At 41.0% G+C, this 27,925-nt stretch overlaps 1 protein-coding gene across 3 annotated transcripts in view; it reads left to right on the top strand.

The window, feature by feature from the left end:
• The window catches only part of edc4 (enhancer of mRNA decapping 4), an 84,254-nt gene that overhangs the window by 39,270 nt on the left and 17,059 nt on the right, over window positions 1-27,925 (top strand). For 2 of the 3 annotated variants that reach the window (XM_070897936.1, XM_070897935.1), the window contains exons 14-22: window positions 4,488-4,579; window positions 4,994-5,190; window positions 6,007-6,095; window positions 10,180-10,333; window positions 13,003-13,460; window positions 14,002-14,058; window positions 16,226-16,327; window positions 18,191-18,343; window positions 25,640-25,673. In XM_070897936.1, coding sequence (XP_070754037.1) covers window positions 4,488-4,579; window positions 4,994-5,190; window positions 6,007-6,095; window positions 10,180-10,333; window positions 13,003-13,460; window positions 14,002-14,058; window positions 16,226-16,327; window positions 18,191-18,343; window positions 25,640-25,673 — 1,336 coding nt within the window. The remainder of the gene's footprint in view (window positions 1-4,487; window positions 4,580-4,993; window positions 5,191-6,006; window positions 6,096-10,179; window positions 10,334-13,002; window positions 13,461-14,001; window positions 14,059-16,225; window positions 16,328-18,190; window positions 18,344-25,639; window positions 25,674-27,925) is intronic. The other variant, XM_070897937.1, reaches the window with a different exon arrangement.

Below are 27,925 nucleotides of genomic sequence, written 5' to 3'. Positions count from 1 at the left end.
AGTTCCTGACTTCCTGACCTATCCTCTCTTTCCCACCCCCACCTCCACCCGAGTTCCTGACCCTTCTTTCCCCACCCTGCACCCCAAACGGATTCATGACCACCTCACCGCAACAAATTCCTGATCCCCTCCCCCCGGGTATAGTATTGTGACTTCCAACATGATTCAGTCTTATCATATGGATTGCGTTCTCGCTCTTAAATCTCATCCCCCCCCCCCCGACCTGAATCACGTCCTTCCACCAACCCCACTGTGCTCTCTGTAATCTTTACCCCCCACAACCGAGTTCCTGACCTCCTATTCCCCTGATTTCCTCCTCTCTCCTGATCTCCCCCCCCCCCCCCCCATATCCTTCTGACCTCCCTGCCCCCCCCGATCTCTTCCCTTTCCCCCGCCCTTCTGATCCACTGCCCCCTTCCTCCCTCTCTCTCCTTCTGATCCTCCCGTTCCCCCCCCCGCTCCTTCTGATCCTCTCTCTCCCTCTCCTTCTGATTCCCCCCCCCTCCCCCCTTCTCTCCTTCTGATCCTCCCCCTCCCCCCCCTCCTTCTGATCCCCCGCCCTCCCTTCTCGCTCGCTCTCCCTCTCATCTCTCCCCCACCCCCACTCTCTTGACTTGAATGTAGTGTTTATTTTGCGGGCAAATTTTAAGCTTTTAGTACTACCAATTTTGTCCTAAAGACATGAACTTATACTGCAATATGGCTCCAGTTTGGCCCTCAAGCACCTCAGTCAAATAGCCATTCTTTATGACCTGAATTCAAATGAATAAGAAGTAAGCTTAAAAGTACTTCTTTAACCAGAGTGATAAATGTGGGGAATGTTCTGCCAGGCAGACTAGTGGGAGAAAAAATGTTAGGGTTGTTCAAAATGCAGTTAGATATGGAAAGGTAAAGCTAAGAATGATGTGCTTCCATGATCCAAATAGCCTTTCTCGCTGTGGGCTCTCGCACAAGGCAAATGTGTTGACAGGTTCCTTGTCCTTGAAATGGGTGGTGCTTTGCAACCAATCTGGTTCTCACTCGATGCCTGCACAGTTACACTTTATGGCAGAAGTTACTGAGTAGCAATCAGGCGTGTGAACCCAGGCAGATTTTTTTGATCTAGTCTCGCGCACCGAGACCAATTGTGCACACCCTTGTGCTTGACTGTTGAGGTCAAGTTAATTCACAGACTGGGAGTTGAATGTGGGACCTTGTGATCAATATGTGTCAACTCAACTATTGGCAGAGCTTTCATATGATTGGGTGAAACTGGATTGATGTTACTGAGCAGGACAGTGTGGGGCTAGGAAGAATATTGTACCTAATTGTTTAAACATATTTGGAGGAACCCTCAAAGAAAAGAACCTGAGAATGTTGGTTTTTGTTTCAAACATTTTACTGCATGCTACTTTTACTTCCCCTCCTTTTTTGAGGGATTGAATCCTTGATGGGGGGTGCACTTCCACAGGTGTGGGGCACCCTGTGGTACCTCACCTAAGTGACTATTCTTCACTTGTGACCTTAGTATTTATCAGTAAGTTATTTGACTGCAGAAATGTCACGGGTGAACCTGATCCTCTCCACAGGTGTTCACTTCCAGCGGAGGTTTCTGGGTAATTATCTAGAGCAGGAATCCTGGCTGATTTTTTTCCCCTTTCTCCCACTGCTGCTCCAACATTTATCAACCTGGTGATTAAACCTGGGACTTTCCTGGTCTGGCTTCAGCTACCAAAAAGAAAAAGAAAAAGAAAGACTTGCATTTATATAGTGTCTTTCATGACCACCGGGCCTCGCTTTACACCAAATGAAATATTTTTTTGAAGTGTAATCACTGTTGTAATGTGGAAATGCGGCAGCCAATTGGCGCACAGCAAGCTCCCACAACAGATTCAACGACGAAATTCAACACTGCCGCCAGCGCAGCATTCGGTTGCCTGAGGGAAAGTGTGTTCGAAGATCAGGCCCTCAAATCTGCCACAAGCTCATGGTCTACAGAGCTGTAGTAATACCCGCCCTCCTGTATGGCTCAGAAACGTGGACCATATACAGTAGACACTTCAAACCGCTGGAGAAATACGATCAACGATGTCTCCGTAAGATCCTGCAAATCCCCTGGGAGGACAGATGCACCAACGTTAGCGTCCTCGATCAGGCCAACATCCCCAGCATCGAAGCACTGACCACACTCGACCAGCTCTGCTGGGCAGGCCACATTGTTTGCATGCCTGACGCAAGACTCCCAAAGCAAGTGCTCTACTCGGAACTCCTACACGGCAAGCGAGCCCAAGGTGGGCAGAGTAAACATTTCAAGGATACCCTCAAAGCCTCCTTGATAAAATGCAACATCCCCACAGACACCTGGGAATCGCTGGCCAAAAACTGCCCTAAAAGGAGGAAGTACATTTGGGAGGGTGCTGAGCACCTCAAGTCTCATTGCTGAAAGCATGCAGAAACCAAGCGCAGGCAGTGAAAGGAGCGTGCGGCAAACCAGTCCCATCCACCCTTTCCTTCAACGACTGTCTGTCCCACCTGTGACAGACAGTAATTTCCATATTGGACTGTTCAGTCACCTAAGAACTCACTTTTAGAGTGGAAGCAAGTCTTCCTCGATTTTGAGGGGTTGCCTACGATAATTAATGACCAGATAATCTGTTTTTTAATTGTGTTGATTGAGGGATAAATATTGGCCAGGCCACTGCGGATAATTCCGAAATAGTGCCATGGGATCTTTTACGTTCACCTGAGAAAGCAGACGGGGCCTCGGTTTAATGTCTCATCCAAAAAACTCTCAAAGTTACATAGAAATCACAACATGGACACAGGCCATTCAGCCCAAACAGTTTGTGCTGGTGTTTACTCTCCACATGAGCAGTAGTTCTAATCCCCTGTGCGTGCTCAGTTCCCCATCCCTTTAATCCTCTCCTTTAAACTACCTCTGTAACCAGTTGTTCAATGTTGACATTGCACCTGTTTCAATCACTGACTGTGGTAGTCCATTACACAGCTTCTTGTGCTGTTTCTAAAAAAAATGTTTCTCCTGCTCTCTGTCCTAAATCTCTTGCATTAATCTTTTATCTGTGCCTTTGTGCTAGATGTCTCAATCACTAGAAACAGTCTGTTTCTCTCTCCTCTGGTCTCATCCCTTCATAATCTCAAATACCTCTATCAAATTACTCCTTAATCTCCTCATGAAAATAACTCAATCTTTAAGTAAATAGATGAGACATCGTGGAGTGAGTACAAGGAAAAAATTTAGATGCATAGTCCTTTCATAGTAAGAACATGGATGAGCTTCTTGGGGGTTGGGTGCTTTTCGAGAGTTGCAATTTATCCCTAGATTTGGTTGAATGCAAAATGCATTTTCTGGGATGTTTTATTTTGAGTATGATGCAATGTTCAAACACTAGTTTGTAAATTTCCTATATTATGTTTCCATTTTAAATTTATTTTTATTACGAATCTCTAATTGTAAATAATGGCTGATATCTGTGGTACTACTGACAGTTTTGATCTGAAACAATCGATCTTTCAAGCTCATGTATGGTGACAATGAATTATTTTTAATTATGTTGCAATGCAATTCTCAGAGCTTTTCTAATTATTTCTTAAGAGCCCAATTAAGTTTCTAAATTTAAAGTTTTCTTCTACCTTAAGCGTGAGTGTTGAGCATATTCCTTGCATTTTATTTCTATGAATTGCAGTGAATGAAATAATCCACATAGTGAGTTAAGAAACTCAAGTAATTGGGGATGAGAGTCCATTTCCTTCGAAATGAAGGATATATGATAATATTGCTTTCCAAGCATATAAATAGCAATGCGGGCAACAGATACATATACCTTCATTCTGGTTACTTGGAAAATGTCAAAAGTAGATTCCAAGAATCTTGTGCTTCTACTATTCCATTTAAACAGTTTTCTTCTTCAAAACCAGTGTGAACAATAACAATGTTTGTAATTGCCTTTCATAGGATCACTTGACGCAATGGGGTAGGCTTGGCTAGGGATCTTTAGGCAATCTGAGGAAGTGCAGTTACTTCCCTCTAGCATCCCTGGACCTTGAGAGACTCCCATAGTAGATGGAACAGGATTATTAGGCATCCTGTCAAAAAACATTTTTTGACACTTGTACCTGTATGCAATCTGTTCAGAAATTTGCATTGCATAAAACTGGTGCATCTTTGTGTTTTGGAATAACCATGTTAACAGCCTGAGCATCCACCATTCTAGCTACTTGAAAAGTTGTCTTTTTCCTTTATCTCTTTTCTCAAGGAGTCACAGGTTGTAGCACGTTGTTACAGTGGAATTGTCCATTCCATTTCAATTGAATGAAAGGGAATGAACAATTTTCCTTCTGCTTTTATATGAGCTATGAAGTGTGACCAAAGGACCACTTCAAATATTTTTTGTTGTTAGAATCCTTAGGAGGCATTGGGTGCAGGTTATGGGTTACAAATCGCTTCTGCTAACTTCAAAATATGTTCTGAACATTTCATCTTGTTTTAGAACACTTCAGGATGTGCAGATTTATTTCCAACCTCATCAGAATACAGAAGAGCCTATTTTAATGCCATCAGCTGTCTCCCATGAAGACTTCAGTAAGTTGTACACTGTGATCTGTCACCTAACATCAAACTAAAATTGTCAATTTTCATATTAACCATGTGCTGTCCTCTTTAAAATATACATTTATTTTTGATACCTTACATAATCTGCAGTTCTCTTTTATTTTCCGTATGCAGTGAAATGTGAACAACTATGCTCAGACTTGGCATATAGGAGTTGTGCATTTTATCTGGAGAGGCATGTGTGTATAAAGCTTCTCTGTCACCATCAGTGACAAAGTATGATCCTATGGTTGAGGTCATCAGTTGGAAGGGTCAATAGTTGTTGATAAAAGTACTAGCACTGAGTCCTTGCTTCACAACCTAATGGAATGATTAATGCTTAATGTTTCTTTAGCTTTTAAAGTATATTGTATTCTAAAATAAGTTTTATTTGTGATTTTGAAGCATTTACAGATCATCTAACAGATGTGAGCATTGAAGGGCCAGCATCCGACAAAGGCTCTGGTAGAGGTTCTCAGCATGATCTGCGGCGTATAGTGGATCTTCCAACTCCTGCAGACTTTCTTTCTGTCTCTAATGATGTCAAACCAAAGTTAATGACTCCAGATGCTTTCATGACGCCTAGCGCTTCACTTCAACAGGTGTGTGTTTTTGATGTTTGTATCTGAAGATAAATTCTAAAATGTGTATTTTCCGGTGAATCTTTGCTTTTTGTCACTGAAGGATATCTGCTGAGGAATGTGACAGTCTTACTTCCTGCCTCGCCCCCTTCGCTTTGCCACTCGGGCCTGGCCAGATGCAATGTAAAGCTCCGAAACTACTATTTGAGTCCCACTTTGGGAGATAACCCATTGCACCTTGACCCCAACTCCATTAGAGTATATACACCATCGCACCAGTATAATTTATAAATTCCTGTACAGGGTACCAGTCATTCTCTTATTCTCATTCACTAGTTTCTCTGCGTGAGGCACAAGAATTTGGAAAGTATTGACATTCATTCATTTGAAAGTGGGTAGAGGCAACGAGACTGATTTTACATTAGATCTTTACTGTCACCAGAAGGAGATTTTCATTCTATCTGAGCTGGCACCCTCAGTTGGAAGAATAGTGTGCTAACCCAGTCTCCCTATTGCTGAGTAAGCTACTGCTGGTAAAGTCTTTGTTAGAACTTTTGTGCTAACACATTTTGCATTAAAAATACATCTGCTGTGTGCTTCTGCCACTCAGACCTTCTAGCATGCTTCTAATTGCGACCTGTTAGATTTTAATCCTCCTGCGGCATGTTAAATGGCTTGTGTTCTAATGTACTGATTGTAAAATCATTATCATAGTGGCAGAGAATTGTACCAGTCAATTACAAAATGTTTTCATTTACAGTATTTGTTAGGGTTTAGGTGTCTATTTGTCCACTATGAGTGCTGTGCTGCTGTAACTAACTGTTTTACTGCTGACAGATCTCTGTGTCACCAGGGAGCAGTGTAAGCACTTTGACTGCAGTGACTGGATTGAGCAACAGCTCTGCTAATGAGACTGGAGCTTCAAGGTAGGCAACTTGCATTACCTACAGAAAAGTATCGTGCCCATTTCAAAGATCAATTCAGTATAAGTAATTCTGCTTAATGTCTAAAATTTTATTTCTGGATAGTTTCATTTCAATGTTGAATGCTGAGGAGGGTTGAACTGGTTTCTGTCTGTCTCTCATTTCTCTTCCTATCATCCTGGTCCCCACTTTCCTTTTACTCTGCTTCTTGGTCTCTCCGTGAAGTAAAGTTGGACAAAACAGCTTTGCTGTGTATCATAACAAAAATGGATGTTTCATTCCCAAACTTCAATGTGCTTCACAAAGTATGGGAGATAAACAAACCAACAAAAATGCTTTTTTTTTGGCTGAGGAGGAATTTGAATGGGGCTTATTGATTAAAACCCAATTGTGGGAGGAAACCAAATATTACTCTCATCAGGGACAATGTTGTTTCAAGTTGCATGTAGCAACGTTACACCTAGCTCGGAAGTACAATTGGCACCTAACGTGAATGCACTCGAATTGTAAGTCAATTGATCATTATTTTTAGCCTCATTTAGGACGATAACCCATTGCTATAGTCTGTAAGACATGTCCATAGTTTGTTGGGCCTTCTGAATTGAGGTGCTTTTCAACATGTCAAAATAGATTGTTATCAGGATGCATTGTAGCAGTCCTGTAATTTTTTTAAATTGTGTTCTCTAAATATTGGTGACACTGGTGAGGTCACATTAATTGTCCTGAGGTGCTGGTGGATCTTTTATTGTAGTAATTATTTTGTGACTGAGTCACATGCTGGGCCACAGCAGAGGGCTTTGTACGACTGGAATCACAGGGCCAGACTGGGTAAGCTTACAGCGTTCCCTGAGGACATCAGTGAGCCATTTGGGTTATTACAGCAGAACACAGCTTTCATTTTTGTGCTCCCCAAATTTATTGAATTTATTTTCGCAACTTATGGTGGGATCTGAATTCGAGACTTCTAGATTCCTAATTGAATATCATAACCACCACACAAACATACTTCTTAACTTCTGTATATAAAAAGTATTCTGTTTCCTTGCAAAGACAATTGGATGACTGGCTGCTTCTGTATTTCCTTCCTGATTGAGAACAAATGTACATTGAAGTCCCCTGCCCTTGCTTCCCTCAGAGTTTCCTCCAAGTAATGCTCAACATGGAGGAGTACTGATTCGTCAATTGAGGGGGCACAGTAAGCAGTGATCAGTAGGAGGTTACCGTGACTCTGTTTGACCTGAAGCTATGAGACTCCATGGTGTTTGGGGATGACGTTGAGAACTCCTAGAGCCACCCCTAACCAACTGAGCACCCACGTTTGCAGGGTGGATCCTGCCAGTGGGACAGGACATAGCCAAGGATGGTGATGGAGGGGTCCAAGGTTATCTGATGAATTCTGAAAGTACAACAATGTCAGGCTGTAGCTTAACTAATCTGGAATAGCCCACTCAACTTGGGCAGCAGCCTTCAGATATTGGTAGGAGAGCTTTGCAGGGTTAACTGGGCTGAGATTGTCTGTCTAATCCTTGTATGATGCCTAGGTTGTCGATCAGTCCATCCAATTTCCTTATTGCTGTACTTTGTAGTGATTACAATTAGATGGCTTCGGTTTGGGAAAGAAGGTACTCTGAGGTGACTTAATATGAGTTTCAAAATTATGAATGGAATTGATGAAATTGATGCAGATAATTTCAGATTGATGCATTTTAAAAACTAGAGGCATAAGTCAGGATTTTTAACATGGTAGTAGACACTTAGTTACAATTGTAACTAAATACAGGTAGAGCGTACGAAATCCGGAAACCTTGGGACCGAAGCCGTTCTGGATGTCGGGTATTTTTGGATTTCGGAAAGTCTTTCTGACGTCCTGAATCCGGAAACGCCTGGACCGAGGTAAGGCGAGGAGGTGGGGGCGGACGAGGCTGAGGTGGGGCGGGGGCGATTTCGGGCGGTGGGGGCCGGGTGTGAGTTCGGGCAGCCGGGGCGGGGCGAGTTCGCGGGGGGTGGGGGAGGGGGTGGTGGTGCCGGGGCAGGGCAAGGTCAGACGGCTGGAGCGGGGGCGCGGGTCCAGATTTCTAGACATTTTCCGAATTTTGGACGTCCCCGCCACGGATTGGCCTGGTGTCCGGATTCCGGAATATTCCAAATTTCGGAACTTTGGATTTCGGACGCTTAACCTGTAATATCTATGTGTTTAAGGCAACTACATGTCTTCATAAGGATGGGGTTTCAGGGTTAGTGAAAAGGTATTAACTTGGGTTGTGATTAACAAAAGAAAGAGGTAGACACATTGGTCCAGGTGTATTTTCCTGTTGGTAAACTTTCCCTATTTCTAATTGTTGATTGGTATACAAGGCTAAATTCAATTGAATATGTAAGCATCATTTATTTGAATTGCTCGTATACATGCTAGCAAGGAGCCTACTGTATGTTAAGCTTGACTTGTTGGTTGCTGACCAGTAGATGGCAGAGTCCTTTGAAGTGCATAGTTACTGAAATTGTTCATGGAAATTAGATTGCTCGACCCATTTTGCTACTTGCTGCACATTTATTTGTGAAAATCTAAATTACTAAAAGTGACTTTATTGCATTTCATAATCTTAAAGATCTATTAACAGGTCACCCCTTAGCCTTCTCTTTTCTAAAGAAAGGAGCCACAGCCTGATCAACCTTTCCTGATAAGTACATCGTCACAGTTCTGGTATTATCCTTGTAAATCTTTTTTTTCACCTTCTCCAGTGTTTCTATATCCTTTTTTATAATATGTAGACCAGAACTGTACACAGTACTTCAAGTTTGGTCTAACCAATGTTTGATACAAAATTAACAATCTCTGCTTTTCAATTCTATCCCTCGAAGTGAACCCCAGTACTTGGTTTCCTTTTAAATTGCTTTATTGACCTGTCACTATTTTTAGTGATTTGTGCATCTGTACCCCTAGATTCCTTTGCTCCTCTTCTCCACTTACACCTTTAATATCCAAGCAGTTATATGGCCTCTTATTCTTCCTACCAAAATGTAATACTTCAGTTATCTATATTGAAATTAATTTGCCAATTATACGCCCATTTTGCAAGTTTATTAATATCGTCTCATATTTTGTTGCCGTCTTCCTCAGTATTTATTGTACTCCCAATTTGGTGTCGCCTGCAAATTTTGAAGTTGTACTAATCGTTTATGTAAATTGTGAATAACTGATCCCAACACTGATCCTTGTGGAATACCACTTCTCACCTTTTGCCAGTCTGCGTAGCTATCCTGAACTATTCTTTTCTGTTCTGTAGTTAACTTGCCATCAATGCTGCTCTTTGTCCTCTGACTCCATGTGCTCTGAACTTATTCATGAGTCTATGTGGTACCTTATCGAAGGCCTTTTGAAAATCCAAATAAATTGCATCCAATCCAAATATATTGCATCCAATCCATATATATATATATATAGCCTCCAAATCAAATATATTTCTATATATGTGTGTATATATAGAGCCTCCAAACCATATATAGAGCCCCTAAACACCCAAACCATATATATGTATGTGTATATATATATATACCGCCTCCAAACCATATATGTGTGTGTATATAGCCTCCAAACCAAATATATATATTTTTTATATATATATATTTATATATAGCCTCCAAACCAAATATATATATATATATATATATCCTCCAAACCAATATATATCCTCCAAACCAAATATATATATATATATCCATCCAATCCAAATATATATTATATCTCCTCCAAACCAAATATTTTACATCTAAGAATATGCAAAGCCACAATTCTTGAAGTTTACCATTTATTTGGGGCTGTCACATTTGAATAGTACGTTTCGATTTCTAATGGCTCACAATAACAACTTTTATTTATATAGTAGTAGTATTCACAATTCACAGTAGTCAAGGTTTATGATGTTGCAAAAAAAATTGCCCAGAAAGGAAGGTGAAAATCTTCAGAGAATTTGCAAAGATGTTTGTAAGAGATCTCCCCAGAGACAGTGATGATAGTATTTTTCAACTGCTTTTTGGAGGAAAAAAAAGTATCTAATGATTTATCTCCTTGTACAATTTATTTTCTTAGACCTGCTGAAGACCTGTGTCTAAGCCCAAAGATGACATTGGAGAGTGTCACTCTCAGTAGCAGCACAAGCAACAGTGTCCAAGCTAGTCCCAGAAACAACTCTGTTCAGCTTATCCCAGGGCTCTCTGACCAGCTGCCTATAAAACCTCTTCAGGTATGCCCATTATAAAAGAAGGGGTCTAAAAAAATGAGTGTTCGTTTTATTGATCTTCATAGAAGTAACATGTTCTATTTGGACAGTGGGCAGAATGTGAAGCACAACTTGGGACAAAAGTAAACTGAGAAAATACTGATACTAGTGCAAAGGTTAAAAGGGAAGGAAAGTATAGAAAAGGAGCACTTTCCAATATAAATATGCAAAATATCAACTACTTATTACCTTTCTATATTTTTTAATCCATGTTAAAAATTATTTTATTTAAATGTCCATGTAGGTTCCTGGGTGACAGCATTTAATTTAGTGTTCGGGCAGATTATGCTAACAGAAGTGAATGTGAAACATTCCTACTTAATGCACTGAAATCTCACTGACTGCTATTAAAGAACTAAAAGAGCAGTGGACAGAAAAATTATGTTTACTTATCTTAGGATTGTGGCAGGAAATAATAGTGTTCATCCTTTGTACTTAGTTTACCAGACTGTGTTTTTAGACTGTTAATCATCCAGAGTGCTGCCAACTGCTTTGATTTAAATTTTATACATGCTATTATGCTATTCTGGATGTGTAAAACCCCAGACTGCAAAAAGTTAAGTGTGTTCTTTGAGGAACATAGTAATATTTTCATCCATGTCTGAAAAGTCTATATTAGAATAATTTTGTTTTTGTTAGAATTTACTAAAATTGTAGATTTTGTTTATGTGTACTCTCCATAACACCCTTCTCTGACCTGCCTCAGCCCATTTACAGTTGAAACCTCATCTAGCCCTTCAGACTCAACTTTTTCAATTATCTCCTGGCCAGCCTCCAATCCTCCTCCCTGCATAAAAACCAGCTCATCTCAAACTCTGCTCCACATATCCTAGCCCGCACTAAGTCGTTGTGCTTGCTGACCTAGATTGGCTCCCGGTCCCACAACACCCTCAATTTAAAATTCTCATCCTTACGTTAAAATCCCTTTACGACCTCGTCCATCCCTTTACGACCTCGCCCATCTCCATTTCCTCTAATTCCTCTACTTTCACCTAATTCTGGCCTCTTGTGCACCACTCCTTTAGCCTCACTATTGGTGGTTCTGCCTTCAACCGTCTAGGTCCCAAACACTGGAATTCCCATTCTAAACCTCTGCTTCCCTAACCCTAACCCTAATTTTCTCCCCTCCTTTAAGACCGTTTTTTAAACCTACCTCTTTTGACAAAGCTTTTACTTACCCCATCTCATATCTTCTCTTGGCTTGGTGTCAATTTTTGCTTCTGTGAAGTGCCTTGATATGTTTTCCTATGTTAATGGCTCTATCTAAGTGCAAACTGCTGATGTTACATTCTGCTTTAATGTAATCTCTTAACATTTAGCACTGGTTTGCTCAGAATATTGTCAGGGTTTGCCTGGAACAACTCCTAATCTATTTCACAATACAGTTTTCATAAAAAGAAAAATAGATTTGCATTTATATATTGGCATGTAATTTGTCGTCAGTGGCGAAGCGATAGCGATCATCGCTGACTTTGAAGAAAGCTGCCCATTGGTGAAAACTTGGAAGTTTTTTGATGTATAATTGATTGCAGTGCTGTGAATAGGGGATTCCTAGTGTGGTGGAGCAATGACATCATCAAGCTGTCTAAGCAGCCAATCACATTGATGAATTCTCAGACAGCAAACCAGGAAATAAAAAGCAACTTTTATCCTCAATTAAAAAAAAATGTTAGCAAAATAAAGATTGGAAGGTTGGGACATACGCATGGTGTTACGGTAGAAGCTGAAATATCATGAACAAATGTTAAAAAATATATGTACTTTTTTTAAAATTGTAAATTTTATTGCAATGGAGAAATTTGACATTCCACAAATCTAAAAATTCATTTTTTAGGGCCAGAGTGGTTGTTTAGCAGTTAATACGCTGTTAAACCCCCAATTACACCTATTCCAACAAGACTGAACATTTAATGAAGTATTAAACAGTGATAATTAGCGTGGAAAAGTTTTCGTCAGTTCCACTGATTGCTGACTATGGTGTGCGGGGAAGGGGTGGGTGTCCGCAGTGCAGCCTGTGTTAGAGCAGTGAATGACCAACCGCAATTTCTGGATTTCCGCGTTTAGATGCGCATGTTCTAAATCCTGAAATTGTGATCAGTTTGAGGGGTAATGATGACTAACGCTGACAGTTCGCCACCAATTCTCGCTGCAAAGTCAGGACCAGTGTCTGGTCTCATTTCTTAGCACTTCATATGCAATGGTCTACTTTGAAATGCAATAACTTGTACAGATATAAGAAAAGTTGGCAGCCTTTTTGCACACCAACAGCAATGAGCTGATTGGTTGAAGGAGAAATATTAACCAGATACTGGGGAAAATCTTTGATCTTTGAATAGTGCCATGTGATTGACATCATTTAAATGAGCAGGTGGAACCTCAGTTTAAAATATTGTCTGAAGGACAGCATCTCTGACAATGCAGCACTCCTTTAGTACTACACTGGAATATCAGCGTAAGCTATGTGCTGAAACATTGTTGTGAGGCTTGAACCCACACCTTGGGTGCAAGCAGGGTTTCACAATGCAAGTTAATCATTCTGTTCAATTAGAGGTGGGATAGCAGTGAAATAAGATTTAATTTTAGTTGATGTTTAAGCAGAATACATCTGAACTAGTTTTTTTTTTCTCTTTTAGATTACTGGTGCTAACTCATCGCTTCCTTTGGAGCTTCAATCTGTGGACCCACTTTGTGTGCCTCAAAGTTCACCAACACGGGAACGTTCCCCTGACGTAATCTCCTCAGCCTCCACAGCAATGTCACAGGACATTCCTGAAATTGCATCAGAGACCCTTCAGCGTGCATTTGCAGGCTCTGTGTTACCCACTGAGATCCTGGAGCCTACCCATCATATGGATAGCATGGCCTCTGCTGCCTCAGCACTGCATCTATTATCTCCGAGAAGTAGACCGAACTCAGAACATAGCCATCACTCTCTAGATATGCCTCAGGTGGAGGTGGAACGGCTAAATACTCCTTCGCTATTAGAAACTGCCCTGTCTCAGGAGAATACGGCAGGGGATAACATCGCCAGCCAACCTTGGCCAGCAGCACCTGACATTACCAGAGAAACTCGTAACAGCATCAATGACAGGTACAATCAAATATTTTACAATATGACAGTGAGTCAATTAATGTGTTGGTTATTTTAAAAATCCAATCTATTGCATTCAAATTCTTGAATCTGCTCTCTCCCTTCCCCACTTATCTTGCTTTTCCATCTGTCCATGTTGTGTAACATTCCTTGGATGAGACACTGGGAAAGCAATCTACTCTCGGGCCTCTTACCAGTCCAGCTCTAAACAGTCGCTAGACCACGTACAACAAAAGTTTTTCTTTTTTTAGCTGGGGGAGGGCGGGTTGGACTCCTGCTTTCTGCTGGGTTTTTATTTCTTGCAACCTTTGAAAGAGGGTCATCTGAGATATCCGGCACAAGTGATTCTCCCCTGCCCCCCCCCCCCCTGGCCCCTGCTGCCTTCAGCACTGTAGAGGAGAAATTATTGGATGTACTTACCAATCTTAAAAGTTCTGAAAGGAGGTAATGATGTAACTTGTGTTTAATGTGGTGGATGCTACATAAAATCTTCGTAGCTTATCTTCCCCAGTAGACTTTACATTTGCTGTTTGGTGTACAGTTTTCTTCAGATGAAACGGTCTGGGCTGCTGAATACTTTGTCCTCGATTGATAGGAGGTAAGCTGACTGTTAGGAAGCAGCAAGTTGGTGCACCTTATTGAATGGCCTGGCCTTGGACTGAAGTAACTTGTCATTTCAACAATGTTGGGCAGACCTGTGTGCCAAGAAAGTCCCAAGCTTGAGCTGTTGGAGATAAAAAGCGAAACCCCAACTGGAAGTTCGAAACAATAATAGAACATGCTGGAAATATACAGCAGGTTCATTTATATCTGAAAGGAAAGGACACGTTCATGTTTTGGGTGAGAAGTGATCTCAACCCAGCATGACATTGGACTGGTTGGGCTAAATGGCCTGTTTCTGTGCCATATATTCTGTGTAAACCCCAGATGTTAATCTGCCTCTTTTTCTTTCCACAGGCTGGTGGACCAGCTGGGGCATTTCCACCTTGGGTATTTATTTTGGCCTAAACTTATCCCCATCTTGTAAGATGGCAGTTTCTCTGGTGCCCACACAATCCGTTCAACTCCACTAGTGGAACTGTGACTCAAAAATGACTTCATTCAAGTGTTTGGCCTTTTAAAATAGTGCACGCATTTTCATGCCAAAATGTCTGTCAGTAGCAGGTTATCCTAGGATATAAGACTTCTATTTCCGTGCTTGATATGATTTGATTTTTTTTTAATGTTTTGTTCATAACTTGATGCTTCCCATACCAACATTCTCAAACTTTCTGTAGTTTTGTGTTCCATATGCATTTTTTGACCAAAGATGGCAGTACCACAATGCATAATCAAAATGAATTTGAATTGATGAGCAAATTTTCAAGATTTTATTCACCAATTTAAGATGAATGTTACAAATTGTATAACATAATGGTAAATGACATCTTTTTTAAAAAAAAATGTTTGTAGTTATCCTTGTCATTTGAGCTTTAATTGTCATAAAATTGGTTAAAGTGAAGAGGAGCGGGGTGGGAGGGGTGTTGGAAGAAGAGGCGGAGCGGGGGTTGGAGATGGAGGGGCCGGAGGCCTCCAGTTGGAGGGGCAGATAGGAAGCTTCGGGGGGGTGGGGGGCGGGCTGCTGATCGGAGACCTCTGGTGGGAGGAGGAGAGGGGGCAGATTTGGAGGGGGGGTGGGGGGTTGGTATGAAGGCGAGCAGGAGAAGATCAGAGGCCTCGGGAGGATCAGAAGGGTTGCGTGGGAGTCTGAATGCTGGGTCCAGCAGGTTAGTGGAAAGGCAGTTACCTTCTGGATCCAGCAATCCTTGCCTCCCTTTAGCTGAGAGGTTCCCCAAGGCCTGGGAAGCCCACCCAGCCAGTTAAATTTGAAATGGTGGATCACCATAAGGCACGGAGCCTCATTATAATATTTAAATGTTCAACGCACCCGCCTCTTCCATCCCCCCCCCACCCGCCCCGCCATCCTGCCTCCGTTAAACCAGAAGTGGGCAGGTTGGGGTCGGGATTCAGTTTTTTTAACTCTTTAACCTCCCATCCAATCCCAACCCACCCATTTTTTGGTGTTAAAATCCCTCCCATAAACTCCATCACCCTCTTCTGCTTTGAGACCCTCCCTAAAACCCATCTCTGATCAAGCTTTTTGTCACCCCTCCTAATCTCTTCCTTTGGCTTGGCATTTTTTTTTTCCTGAAGTGCGTTGGGATGTTTTTCTACATTAAAGGCACTATATAAATGCAAGCACGAAAGTTTAGCTATGCTAAATGTACAGTATAATGAAAAAGACCATAGAGCGTTGATTGTAATTCAATCATGGCTGGATTAGATGTGAAAGCCTTTAGATTCCATATAAAGGCTTCGTTTTTTGAATTTTTGTAAAACTTTCTATCAGCATATATTAAGTTGGAAGTGAAAGTGTTTTTTATCTATTAATAAGAATTTAGCAGAGTGCAGTCCAGTTTTGAACTCCAGTTCATATGACTGGTACGCATAATCTGTACTATAGAATGAAACAGATTTTCACACCAAAAATTGCTGTTGCCTTTTCAGCCAAGGAAAAAACCCTATTGGATCTTGTGCTCAAAGCATAGTCTGTTTTTTAAATAAATGAAACCAGCATATTCAAACATTATTGCATGCTGTTTTAAGATTTTGACCGAGCTAAATTCCATCGATCTGAACTAATGCTTCTGGATGACGGTTTCCTTTTAATTGCAGAAATATCTGTCCTACCAAAGGTTTCAAGTAGCTGTTGCTTTGTTTTTAAGCTCGAGAGAGGATATGCAGGAGAAGCATAAGAACGCTACCTTCCACCGGCATCCATACCAGCTACACCAGCACGACAGCCAGGATGCCAGTGCTGAACAGAGGTAATGTAGTGCTACATGCAGTTGAGAATCATAGAAGCATAACAGCACAGAAGGAGTCCATTCGGCCCGTTGAGCCCATGCTGGCTCTAGCGCTTCAGCTAGTACCACTCCCCCCCCCCCAGCCTTTTCCCTGTAGCTCTACAAATATTTTTCCTTTGGGTACTTATCCAATTCCCTTTTGAAAGCCACAACTGAGTCTGCCCCCACTATCCTTTCAGGCAATGCATTCCAGATCCTAACATCGCGCTGCATAAAAAAGTTTTTACTCATCTCGCCTTTGGTTCTTTTGCCAGTCAACTTAAATCTCTGTCCTCTGGTTCGCGACCCTTCCACCAATGAGAACAGTTTCTCTATCTATTCTGTCCAGACCCCTCATGCTTTTGAACACTCCTATCAAATCTCCTCTTAACTTTCTCTGCTCTGAGAACAACTCCAGGTGTCCAGTCTATCCACATAACTGAAGTTCCTCATCCCTGGAACCATTCTGTAAATCTTTTCTGCACCCTGTCCATGACCTTCACACCGTTCCTAAAGTGCGGTGCCCAGAATTGGACACTATACTCCAGTTGAGGCCGAACCAGTTTTTTATAAAGGTGGTTCATAACTTCCTTGCTTTTGTACTCGATGCCTCGATTTATGAAGTCCAGGATCCCGTAAGCTTTTTAATCGGTTTCTCAACCTGCCCTGCCACCTTCAACATACACTCCCAGGTGTCTCTGTTCATGCACTCCCTTTAGAATTGTACCCTGCAGTTTACATTGCCTCTCCTCGTTCTTCCAACCAAAATGTATCACTTCGCACTTTTCTGTGTTAAATTTAATTTGCCATATGTCTGCCCATGCCACCAGCCTGTCTCTGTCCTCTTTAAGGCTATCACTATCCTCCTCACTGTTCACTATACTTCCAAGTTTTGTGTCATCTGCAAATTTTGAAATTGTGCCCTGTACACCCAAGAAAAGCAGTGTCCTCGTAGCAACCCCTGGGGAACACCACTATACCATGCTCCGGTCCGAAAAACAACCATTCACCACGACTGTTTCCTGTCACTTAGCCAATTTCATATTCATGCTGCCACCGTCCCTTTTATTCCATGGGCTTCAACTTTGCTGGTAAACCTATTATGTGGCACTTTATCAAACTCCTTTTGGAAGTCCATATACACCATGTCAACCGTATTGCCCTCATCAACCCTCTCTTACCTCATCAAGCAACTCAATCAAGTTACTTAAACATGATTTGCCATTAACAAATCTGTGCTGGCTTTCCTTCATTAATTGACACTTGTCCATGTGACTGTTAACTTTGTCCCAGATTACTGTTTCTAAAAGCTTCCCATGACTGAGATTAAACTGACTGGCCTGTAGTTGCTGGGTTTATCCTTGCACCCTTTTTTAAACAAGGGTGCAACATTTGCAATTCTCCAGTCCTCTAGCACCAACCCTGTATATAGGAAGATTGAAGTTTATAGCCAGCACCTCCGCAATTTACTCCTCAACTTCCCTCAGCATCCTAGGATGCATCCTCTCTGGTCCTGGTGACTTACCAATTGGTCATTTCCCGACCAGGAAAGCAAGTAGGTAAGTGTATGGGAGTGGTAGCAAAGTGACTTGTCTCTAGTGTTTACCCCAATGACCTGACTGAAATTTCATTAACTCCATGGTGAGGTGCCTCATGGAAATGGTGTGTCCCATCTTGCCTCAAGCTATCCCTCATTACAGAATAGCCGAAGCAAAAATGGAGAAGCTATTAAAATGGAGTGACTGCCCTTCTGGTTTAAAAAAGATTGACACTGAGCAAAAGCAGGTGTTAATAAAACACGTTGCATGTGCTTGAAATATGCCAATTATTTTTTTGTTAATGCAGCGATCATGATGATGAAGTAGCGAGTCTTGCTTCCGCGGCATGTAGCTTTGGCTCAAAATCTGCCTCTCATCGACTTCCAGTTAAAGACTGGAAATCAAAAATATCTCCTCGATCGTCTCCCAAATTGAAGAGAAAGAGCAAAAAGGAAGATGGGTAAGAATTTTTCTATTTTCCCAATTAAAATGCTACTGCAAGCAACACAAGATGCAGCTAGTTAGGCAGTTAATATATTTTAAAATAGGTTAGCTTTGACTGTTGTAGTAATGCATGCTATTGATTACCAAATCTAAAGACAACATTTAATATAGTGTGAATTTCGTTATGTATTTTAATTGCTCTGACCACGTGTGATCATAAGAACATAACGGCATACAATATAGCCAAGACTAATGGGAGGCCAGAGGATTGGGAAACTTTTAAAAGCCAGCAAAGAATAACTCAAAAACTGATAGAGAGGGAAGATAGATTATGAAAGTAAACTAGCACAAAATATAAAAACAGATCGTAAGAGTTTCTATAGGTACATAAAAAGGAAAAGTGGCTAAAGTAAATGTTGGTCCCCTAGAGGATGAGACTGGGGAATTAATGGAGAACGGGGAAATGGCAGAGACGTTGAACAAATATTTTGTATTGGTCTTCACGGTAGAAGACACTAAAAACATCCCAATAGTGAATAATCAAGGAGCTATAGGGAGGGAGGAACTTAATACAATCACTATCACTAATGAAGTAGTACTCGGTAACATAATGGGACTAAAGGCGGACCTGATGGCTTACATCCTAGGGTCTTAAAAGAAGTGGCTGCAGAGATAGTGGATGCATTGGTTGTAATCTCCCAAAATTTCCTGGATTCTGGGGCGATCCCAGCAGATTGGAAAACCGCAAATGTAATGCCACTATTTAAAAAAGGAGGCAGACACAAAGTAGGAAACTATAGACCAGTTAGCCTAACATCTGTCGTTGGGAAAATGCTGGAGTCCATTATTCAGTGGGACATTTGGAAAAGCATAATTCAATCAAGCCGAGTCAGCATGGTTTTATGCAAGGGAAATCATGTTTGACAAATTTGCTGGAGTGCTTTGAAGATGTAACGAGCAGGGTGTATAAGGGGGAACCAGTGGATGTGGTGTATTTGGATTTCCAGAAGGCCTTCGATAAGGTGCCACATACAAGAGGTTACTGCACAAGATAAAAGTTCACGGGGTTGGAGGTAATATCTTAGTTCGTCAATCCTCTATCCATGCTAACAGAAAACAGAGTCAGGATAAATGGGTCATTGTCCGTTGGCAAACAATGACTAGTGGGGTGCCGTAGAGATCGGTGCTGGGTCCTCAACTATTTACAATCTATATTAATGACTTGGATGAAGGGACCGAGTGTAATGTAGCCAAGTTTACTGATGATACAAAGATGGGTGGGAAAGCAAATTGTGAGGGCACACAAAACCTGCAAAGGGATATAGACAGGCTAAGTGAGTGGGCAGAAATTTGGCAGATGAAGTATAGTGTGGGAAAATGTGAGGTTATCCACTTTGGCAGAAAAAATAGAAAAGCAAATTATAATTTAAATGGAGAAAATTTGCAAAGTGCTGCAGTACAGAGGGACCTGGGGGTCCTTGTGCATGAAACACACAAAGTTAGTATGTAGGTACAGCAAGTAATCAGGAAGGCAAATAGAATGTTGGCCTTTATTGCAAGGGGGATAGAGTATAAAAGCAGAAAAGTCCTGCTACAACAGTACAAGGTATTGGTAAGGCTACACCTTGAGTACTGCGTTCAGTTTTGGTCTCCATATTTAAGGATGTATTTGCATTGGAGGCTGTTCAGAGAAGCTTCACTAGGTTAATTCTGGAGATGAGGGGGTTAAGTTGCGAAGATAGGTCGAGTAGGTTGGGCCTATACACATTAGAGTTCAGAAGAATGAGAAGCGATCTTATTGAAACGTATAAGATAATGAGGGGGCTCAATAAGGTGGATGCAGAGAGGATATTTCCACTCATGGGGGAAACTAAAACTAGGGGACATTGTCTCAGAATAAGGGGTTGCCCATTTAAAACTGAGAGGAGGAATTTCTTCTCTGAGGGTTGTAACTTTCTGGTATTCTCTGCCCCAAAGAGCTGTGGAGGCTGGGTCATTGAATATATTTAAGGCGGAGAAGGACAGATTTTTGAGCAATAAGGGAGTAAAGGGTTAAGGGGAGCGGGCAGGGAAGTGGAACTGAGTCCATGATCAGATCAGCCATGATCTTATTGAATGGCGGAGCAGGCTCGAGGGGCCAAATGACCTACTCCTGTTCCTATTTCTTATGTTCTTATAAGAAATTTTAACACATGTTGGAATTTGAAAACGAATCATTAAAGAATGTTTGTGTGCTTCACGCACTTGAAATGGTGCTCTCTGGAAAATCAAATGCAATTTAAATACTGATGGGAGGAGTAGGTAGGAGGAGGATTGTGAGAAGCATAAACACTGGCATAGACCTGTTTTGCTGAAAGGTCTGTTTCTGTGCTGTCAAATTCGATGTAATTCTATGAAGTTTTTCACAGCAATTATTCTATAGTACCTCAGTAATGTGACTTTTAATGTTCAGTGGTGAAGGATGCCTGAAATAAATCCCTCCAAGTCCAAATGTAAACTGACTGTCCAGCAGATTGTAATTATTCTCACTATGTAAGAACTATTAAAATGTTACTAAGACTATGAAATGTTACTAGATGGGATGTCATTTTGCACAACATGTTTATAAGATGGATTAAATATATTGGCAGGATTTTCCTTTTTACATTAAAGACAGGGTAGACAGTTTGCATTTAGACAGACATTTTAAACATATATTAAGGTTACTAGCTTCCATAACTTTTATTTTTTTCTGTTAAGGAAGATGTACACTTTTTTGTAGGAATGACAGGTGCCATTGCCTGAGTGGTAAGAACATAAGAAATAGGAGCAGGAATAGAAGGACCCAAATTCTGCATTGCCCAGATCACACTTTTTTTGTTAAATTGTATTAATGTTTGAAGTAGAGTTCTAAATGAGGCAGCAGTAACCTCTAGGGTTATGCACGCAGTGTTGTAAAGTTCAGTAATCACACCACCTCCCAAGAAAAAAATGCAAGGCCAGATCAGGTGCAGTTTTCTCTAACGCTTTGACAACTTTTTTTTATTTGTTAGCAACCTGGGGAAAATATACCTAAAGTTAGGTTTGTGCAGACACTCCAAAATTGATTGATATCTGATATATTGGGTACGAGTCAATCCAATTAAAAGCCATTTGAAAATGAAGTGAGAACTGTGTTGATGGTGGAGGTGGACAGATTTTTGAACGATAAGGGAGTCGAAGGTTATGGGAAGCGGCCGGGAAAGTGGAGTTGAGGCCAGGATCGGATCAGCCACGATCTTATTGAATGGCGGAGCAGGCTCAAGGGGCTAAATGGCCTACTCCTGCTCCTATTTCTTATGTTCTTAGGCCATTTGCCCCTTCCAGCCTGCTCTGCCATTTAATGAGATCATAACTGATTTGATCTTGGCCTCAACTCCCCATAACCCATGACTCCCTTATCATTCAAAAATCTGAATATCTCCACCTTAAATATATCCAATAACCAAGCCTAATTCCACAGATCTTGTACCTCAACTCCATTTGCCTGCACTATCCCCATATCTCTTAATTCCCTTAATAACCAAAAATCTATCGATCTCTGTCTTGAATATGCTCCAACGACTGAACTTCCACAGCCCTCTGGGGTAGAGAATTCCAAAGATTTACAACCATCTGAATGAAGAAATTTCTCCTCATCTCAGTCCTAAATGGCTGATCCCTTATTCTGAGACTGTGGCCCCTGGTTCTGGACTCCCCAGCCAGAACCATGCTCCCTACATTTACCCTGTGACGAATTTTGTATGTTTCAAAGAGATCACCTCTCATTCTTCTAAACTCGAGAATATAGGCCATGTCTACTCAATCTCTCCTCATAGGACAATCCTCCCATCCCAGGGATCAGTCTGGTGAACCTTAGTTGCACTCCCTCTGTGGCAAATATATCCTTCCTTAGGTAAGGAGACCAAAACTGTACACACTACTCCAGGTGTGGTCTCACCAGAGCCCTATACTTTTGCAGTAAGATGTCTTTACTCTTTTATACTCAAATCATCTTGTAATAAAGGCCAACATACCATTTGCTTTCTTAATCGCTTGCTATACCTGCATGTTAACTTTCAGTGATGCGTGTACAAGGATACCCAGGTCCCTCTGAACACCAACATTTCCCAATCTCTCTCCATTTAAAAAATACTCTGCTTTTCTAGACTTGAAACTGAGCCTTTGAATAAACTGAATTGTTACTTGGCATTTGTTTCATGGTTGAAATTATATACATGTTGTAATGCCCATTTATTCGTGCATTGTCAACATGTTTCTGGCTCTGAATGACTAGAATGTCTTGTAGTCTAGTTGTAAGCCTATTTTGTCCTCTTAATGTTCTTTGCTAAACTGTAAATTGTGATTTTTTTTAAAGCTTTCGGTATTGAAGGTTAGGGAGTAGATCATTGAGTGCGCTTTGTTATATATGAATGAATGCATTTTACATTTTGGGCTAACAGATTATAGGGCAGTTCGTGGAAGTCTACCCTCTATGTACAGTGATTCTTAATTCAGAGTTGCTTAATTCAAATTATCTGATCAAGTTTTTTTAAGCACTAACTTTCTACTTTGCTGTTCTATTTACATAGTTCAATTATTGGATTATTCAAACTTTTTAGAGCAAAAATGACTTTGAATTATCATAGTAAAGCTCACATGTTCACGGCCAATTTTTGACGCATAGTCACTATTGTAATGTAGGGAAATGCAGCAGACAATATGTGCACAGCAAGGTCCCACAAAGAGCAATAAGATAAATAATCAGATAATTGGTTTTAGTAATGTTGGTTGAGGGATAAATATTGGCCAGGACACCGAACGTACTCCTTGTTCTTTTTGAATAGTGTCATGGAACCTTTTACGCCCACCTGAGAGGAAAGACAGGGTCTCTGCTTAATGGCTCAATTGAAAGATGGCACTTCCGACTGATGAAGCACTCTCTGTACTACACTAAAATCTGAGCCTAAATGATGTGCATGCATTTTTGGTGAGACACTTCAATTTGTGTCCCACTGATTCCAAAGCGAGAGTGCTACCAGTAATAGTAGCCTCCTTCACTGTCTAGTTTACTGCCACCAGTAGAGTTGCTTATATGACATTAACTTCTCTCTGTACAGGATGATTGTATGAGTACATTTATAGACCTGGGTGTTTAAACTAGTTCGACAGCACCTCGACTATTTTGGGCACCTTTCTGTTTTGTTCAAAATTTGTTGCATTGAATGTGGGTGTGTCAAAGCTTTTAAGCATGTTGCCAATTAAACATTTGTTGTTTAGATGACTAAATGTTACTAATGTAAGAAATAGACTATCTGTATAGGAAACATCGGAAACAACACCTAGATAAATTGAGTATAAGGAAGACCAAAGTTATTGTCTTTGGTCGCCAACAAGCTCCATTGCCTAGATACTGACTCCATCATCCTCCCTGGCCACTGCCTGAGGCTGAACCAGACTATTCGCAACCTCCGTGTCCTATTTGGCCCTGAACTGAGCTTCCGACCCCCATATCCCCTTCATGACTAAGACCACCTACTTCCACCTCCGTAAGATTGCCTGTCTCTGCCACTGCCTCAGCACCTGGACCTTATTGATGTGTTTGCTACCTCCAGATGCGACTATTCCTATGCTGTCTTGGCTGGCCTCCCACTTGCCACCCTCTGTAAAATTGAGCTCATCCAAAACTACTGCCCATATCCTGACTCATAACAAGTCCCGCTCACCCATCACCCTTGTGCTTGCTAACCTACATTGGCTCCTAGTCTGGTAATGTCTCATAGAAACATAGAAAAATAGGTGCAGGAGTAGGCCATTCGGCCCTTCGAGCCTGCACCACCATTCAATAAGATCATGGCTGATCATTCACCTCAGTACCCCTTTCCTGTTTTCTCTCCATCCCCCTTGATCCCTTTAGCCGTAAGGGCCATATCTAACTCTCTCTCGAATATATCCAATGAACTGATATCAACAACTCTGCAGTAGGGAATTCCACAGGTTAACAACTCTGAGTGAAGAAGTTTCTCCTCATCTCAGTCGTAAATAGCTTACTCCTTAACCTTAGACTGTGTCCCTGTGTTCTGGACTTCCCCAACATTGGGAACATTCTTCTTGCATCTAACCTGTCCAATCCCGTCAGAATTTTATATGTTTCTATGAGATCCCCTCTCATCCTTCTAAACTCCAGTGAATACAGGCCCAGTCGATCCAGTCTCTCCTCATATGTCAGTCCAGCCATCCCAGGAATCAGTCTGGTGAACCTTTGCTGCACTCCTTCAATAGCAAGAACGTCCTTCCTCAGATTAGGATTTTAAAATTATCATCCTTGTGTTTAAATCATTCCATTTCCTTACCCCTCCATATCTCTAACCTCCTTCAACCTTATAAACCTCTGAGGTATCTGCGCTCCTCTAATTGTGGTCTCTTGTGCACGCCTGATTTCTTTCACTCCACCATTTATGGCTGTGCCGTCAGCTGCCTAGGCCCTAAGCTCTGGAATTCCTTCCCTAATCCTCTGCACCTCTCCTCCTTTAAGTCGCTCCTTACAACCACCTCTTTGACCAAGCTTTTGGTCACCTGTCATAATATCTCTATGTGGCTCAATGTCAAATGTTGTTTGATTATGCTCCTGTGAAGTGCCTTGGAACATGAAAGGCACTATAAATGCAAATTGTTGTAGTTCATTTGCTCAGATTTCTACATGAAATTTAGAGTACAGAATGTACTGTTGCTAAGCTAAATAATACAGCTTATCTTTTTAATTAAATCTGGTCAAAAATGCCCCTCAATTCAACATTTTGATTCATTATAGTTGTGTTTCTAGAAAAAATATTTTTAAACTAAAGTAGCCAAATTTTAAAATGGCTGGATTTGTTGAAACTGCATTTCTTTTGGGGAAAAAAGAAAAAAATTATGGTTCCCTGGTGACTCAGTTGGTAAAGACATACAGACCACATAGTTCCTATTTTCAGAGAGCTAACCTCAGCTGGCATGCAGGTAAGGTACTGAATTGGTCTCAGTGCTCATAAATTAGGGACAGGAAAATCAGCCAGTGTTGCCTTTCCTGATCACTATCCACTTAATCATGCTGGAAAATACTTGTATGTGTGGGTGATGGCTGAGAATATACTGTGCTGCTTGTCATTCACTGGAAGGTCACATATGAAAGGTTACAGAAAAAAAACCAAAGTTAGCTAGTAATATATGTTGGCAGCTTGTAGGTTCATTGCCACATATCAAGGCTTTACACTGATGAGTTTTATTTTTCAAACAAATTTTAAATGTGGTAGTCATTTTCTTGTTTTTTTTTGTTCAGGGAGACCACACAATCCCCAAGGTCAGAACAGCAGGTTGGTTGGAAATATTTTGCATGTACCATGTACAGTCTACTCCTGATCATAGTAGTTTTTTTTGCACTTAAAAGAATGAATTATCCAATAACTTGAATTAAGCAATGTAAATAGCACAAAGTAGGAATTTAGTGCTTAAAAATTGAATTCGAATAATTTAAGTTAAGCAACTTTGAATGAAGAGGAGTAGTCTGCATTTGGTAAAATTCTAGGAATTTTTAAATCCGTTTTTATTATGCACATTTTTGTGGGGCAAGCTGAGGTTGCAGAAGTTCACTTGGCTTAATTCAAATTCATGCTGTTTGCCATCTATTTAAACAGGAATATTCACACCTGACACCTTAACAATCTGAAAAGTTAAAATCTGAGCTGAGATGTTAAATTAAACATTCTATCGCAATTTCTTATTTCTTATCTCTTATTTTTTTTCATTCATGCTGAGGTCTTTTAGAACATTCTGTTGTATGGTTCCAGGGTGCGTTGACTCGGATCAATTGGGTAAATGATTGAAATTTAGAAATCTTTTGAAGAGATGACTTGAGTTGATGTGATCATTTATATTCCTGCTGTCTTTTCTACATGGTTTTCACCGCATTTATAAATTAGGTTCTTAAACTCTCCATGTTACATAAGAACATAAGAATTAGGAGCAGGAGTAGGCCATTTGGCCCCTCGAGCCTGCTCCGCCATTCATTAAGATCGTGGCTGATCTTCTACCTCAACTCCACTTTCCTGCACTGTCCCCATAATCTCCAGTTACAATAGGGAGTGACTGAGTTACAGTCTTATCGGGGAACTCTCAAGTATGCAACCAGATTGAAGTTAAGAATCATATTTTTAATTACGTAACATGAATTTGAAGAAGCAGAAATATATAATAAACTTATTAAGTCTATATCATGTTTGTGCTAGATTATAAAAAGTGGATCTTTAGATGATTAGAGCATGCTTTTTGCTTCCTCTGTTGGAGAATAGGGAGAAGTAATTTTACATATTGGCCAGTAAGATTACATGATGGTAGTCAGAGGTCTATCTGTTAACTATTAACAGATAGACCTCTGACTACCATCATGTAATCTTACTGGCCAATAGTTGTGTCACTGTTCTGTTGCTCTTTTGGTGATGAACTTTTCAAAGTTGTAAATATTGGTGAAGGGAGTGGCGGAATGCCCTCTGAGCCTTTCTTGTCAAAAGCAGACCAAAGTTGTGCCATCAAGTGCCTTACTTCACCCCGTTCCACACTTATTTTAAATAAATTAAACACTGACAATTTAATGTAAATTGGATGTAGTTTTGAAATCATTCTCGATCTGTTCATTTTTTTAAATTTCCAATCCTTCTCCCATGAGGAGCGGGGATCTGACTAAGTTTCCTTTCCTTACACAAGGATTTTGGGACCATCTGTAGTGCCCCTCCGCTTAAGTTACTGCACAAGATAAAAGTTCACGGGGTTGGGGGTAATATAATAGCATGGATAGAGGATTGGCTAACAGAACAGAGTGTCGAGATAAATGGTTCATTCTAAGGTTGGCAACCAGTAACTAGTGGAGTGCTGCAAGGATCAGTGCTGGGACCCCAACTATTTACAATCTATATTAACGACTTGGAAGAAGGGACTGAGTGTAACGTAGCTAAGTTTGCTGACGATACAAAGATGGGCGGAAAAGCAATTTGTGAGGAGGACACAAAAAATCTGCAAAAGGACATAGACAGGCTAAGTGAGTGGGCAAAAATTTGGCAGATGGAGCATCATGTTAGAAAGTGTGAGGTCCTGCATTTTGGCAGAAAAAAATCAAAGAGCAAGTTATTGTTTAAATGGAAAAAGATTGCAAAGTGCTGCAGTACAGCGGGACCTGGGGGTACATGTGCATGAAACACAAAAGGATAGTATGCAGGTACAGCAAGTGATCAGGAAGAGCAAGTGATCAGGAAGGCCAATGGAATTTTGGCTTTTATTGCAAAGGGGATGGAGTATAAAAACAAGAAAGTCTTGCTACAGCTATACAGGGTATTGGTGAGGCCACACCTGGAATACTGCGTGCAATTTTGGTTTCCATATTTACGAAAGGATATACTTGCTTTGGAGGTAGTTCAGAGAAGGTTCACTAGGTTAATTCTGGGGATGAGGGGGTTGACTTATGAGGAAAGGTTGAGTAGGTTGGGCCTTTACTCATTGGAATTCAGAAGAATGAGAGGTGATCTTATCGAAATGTTTAAGATTATGAGGGGGCTTGACAAGGTGGGTGCAGTGA

This window comes from Pristiophorus japonicus, chromosome 13 (assembly GCF_044704955.1).
Source record: "Pristiophorus japonicus isolate sPriJap1 chromosome 13, sPriJap1.hap1, whole genome shotgun sequence".
Lineage (NCBI taxonomy): Eukaryota > Metazoa > Chordata > Chondrichthyes > Pristiophoridae > Pristiophorus > Pristiophorus japonicus.
This window is presented reverse-complemented; position numbering and strand designations above follow the sequence as displayed.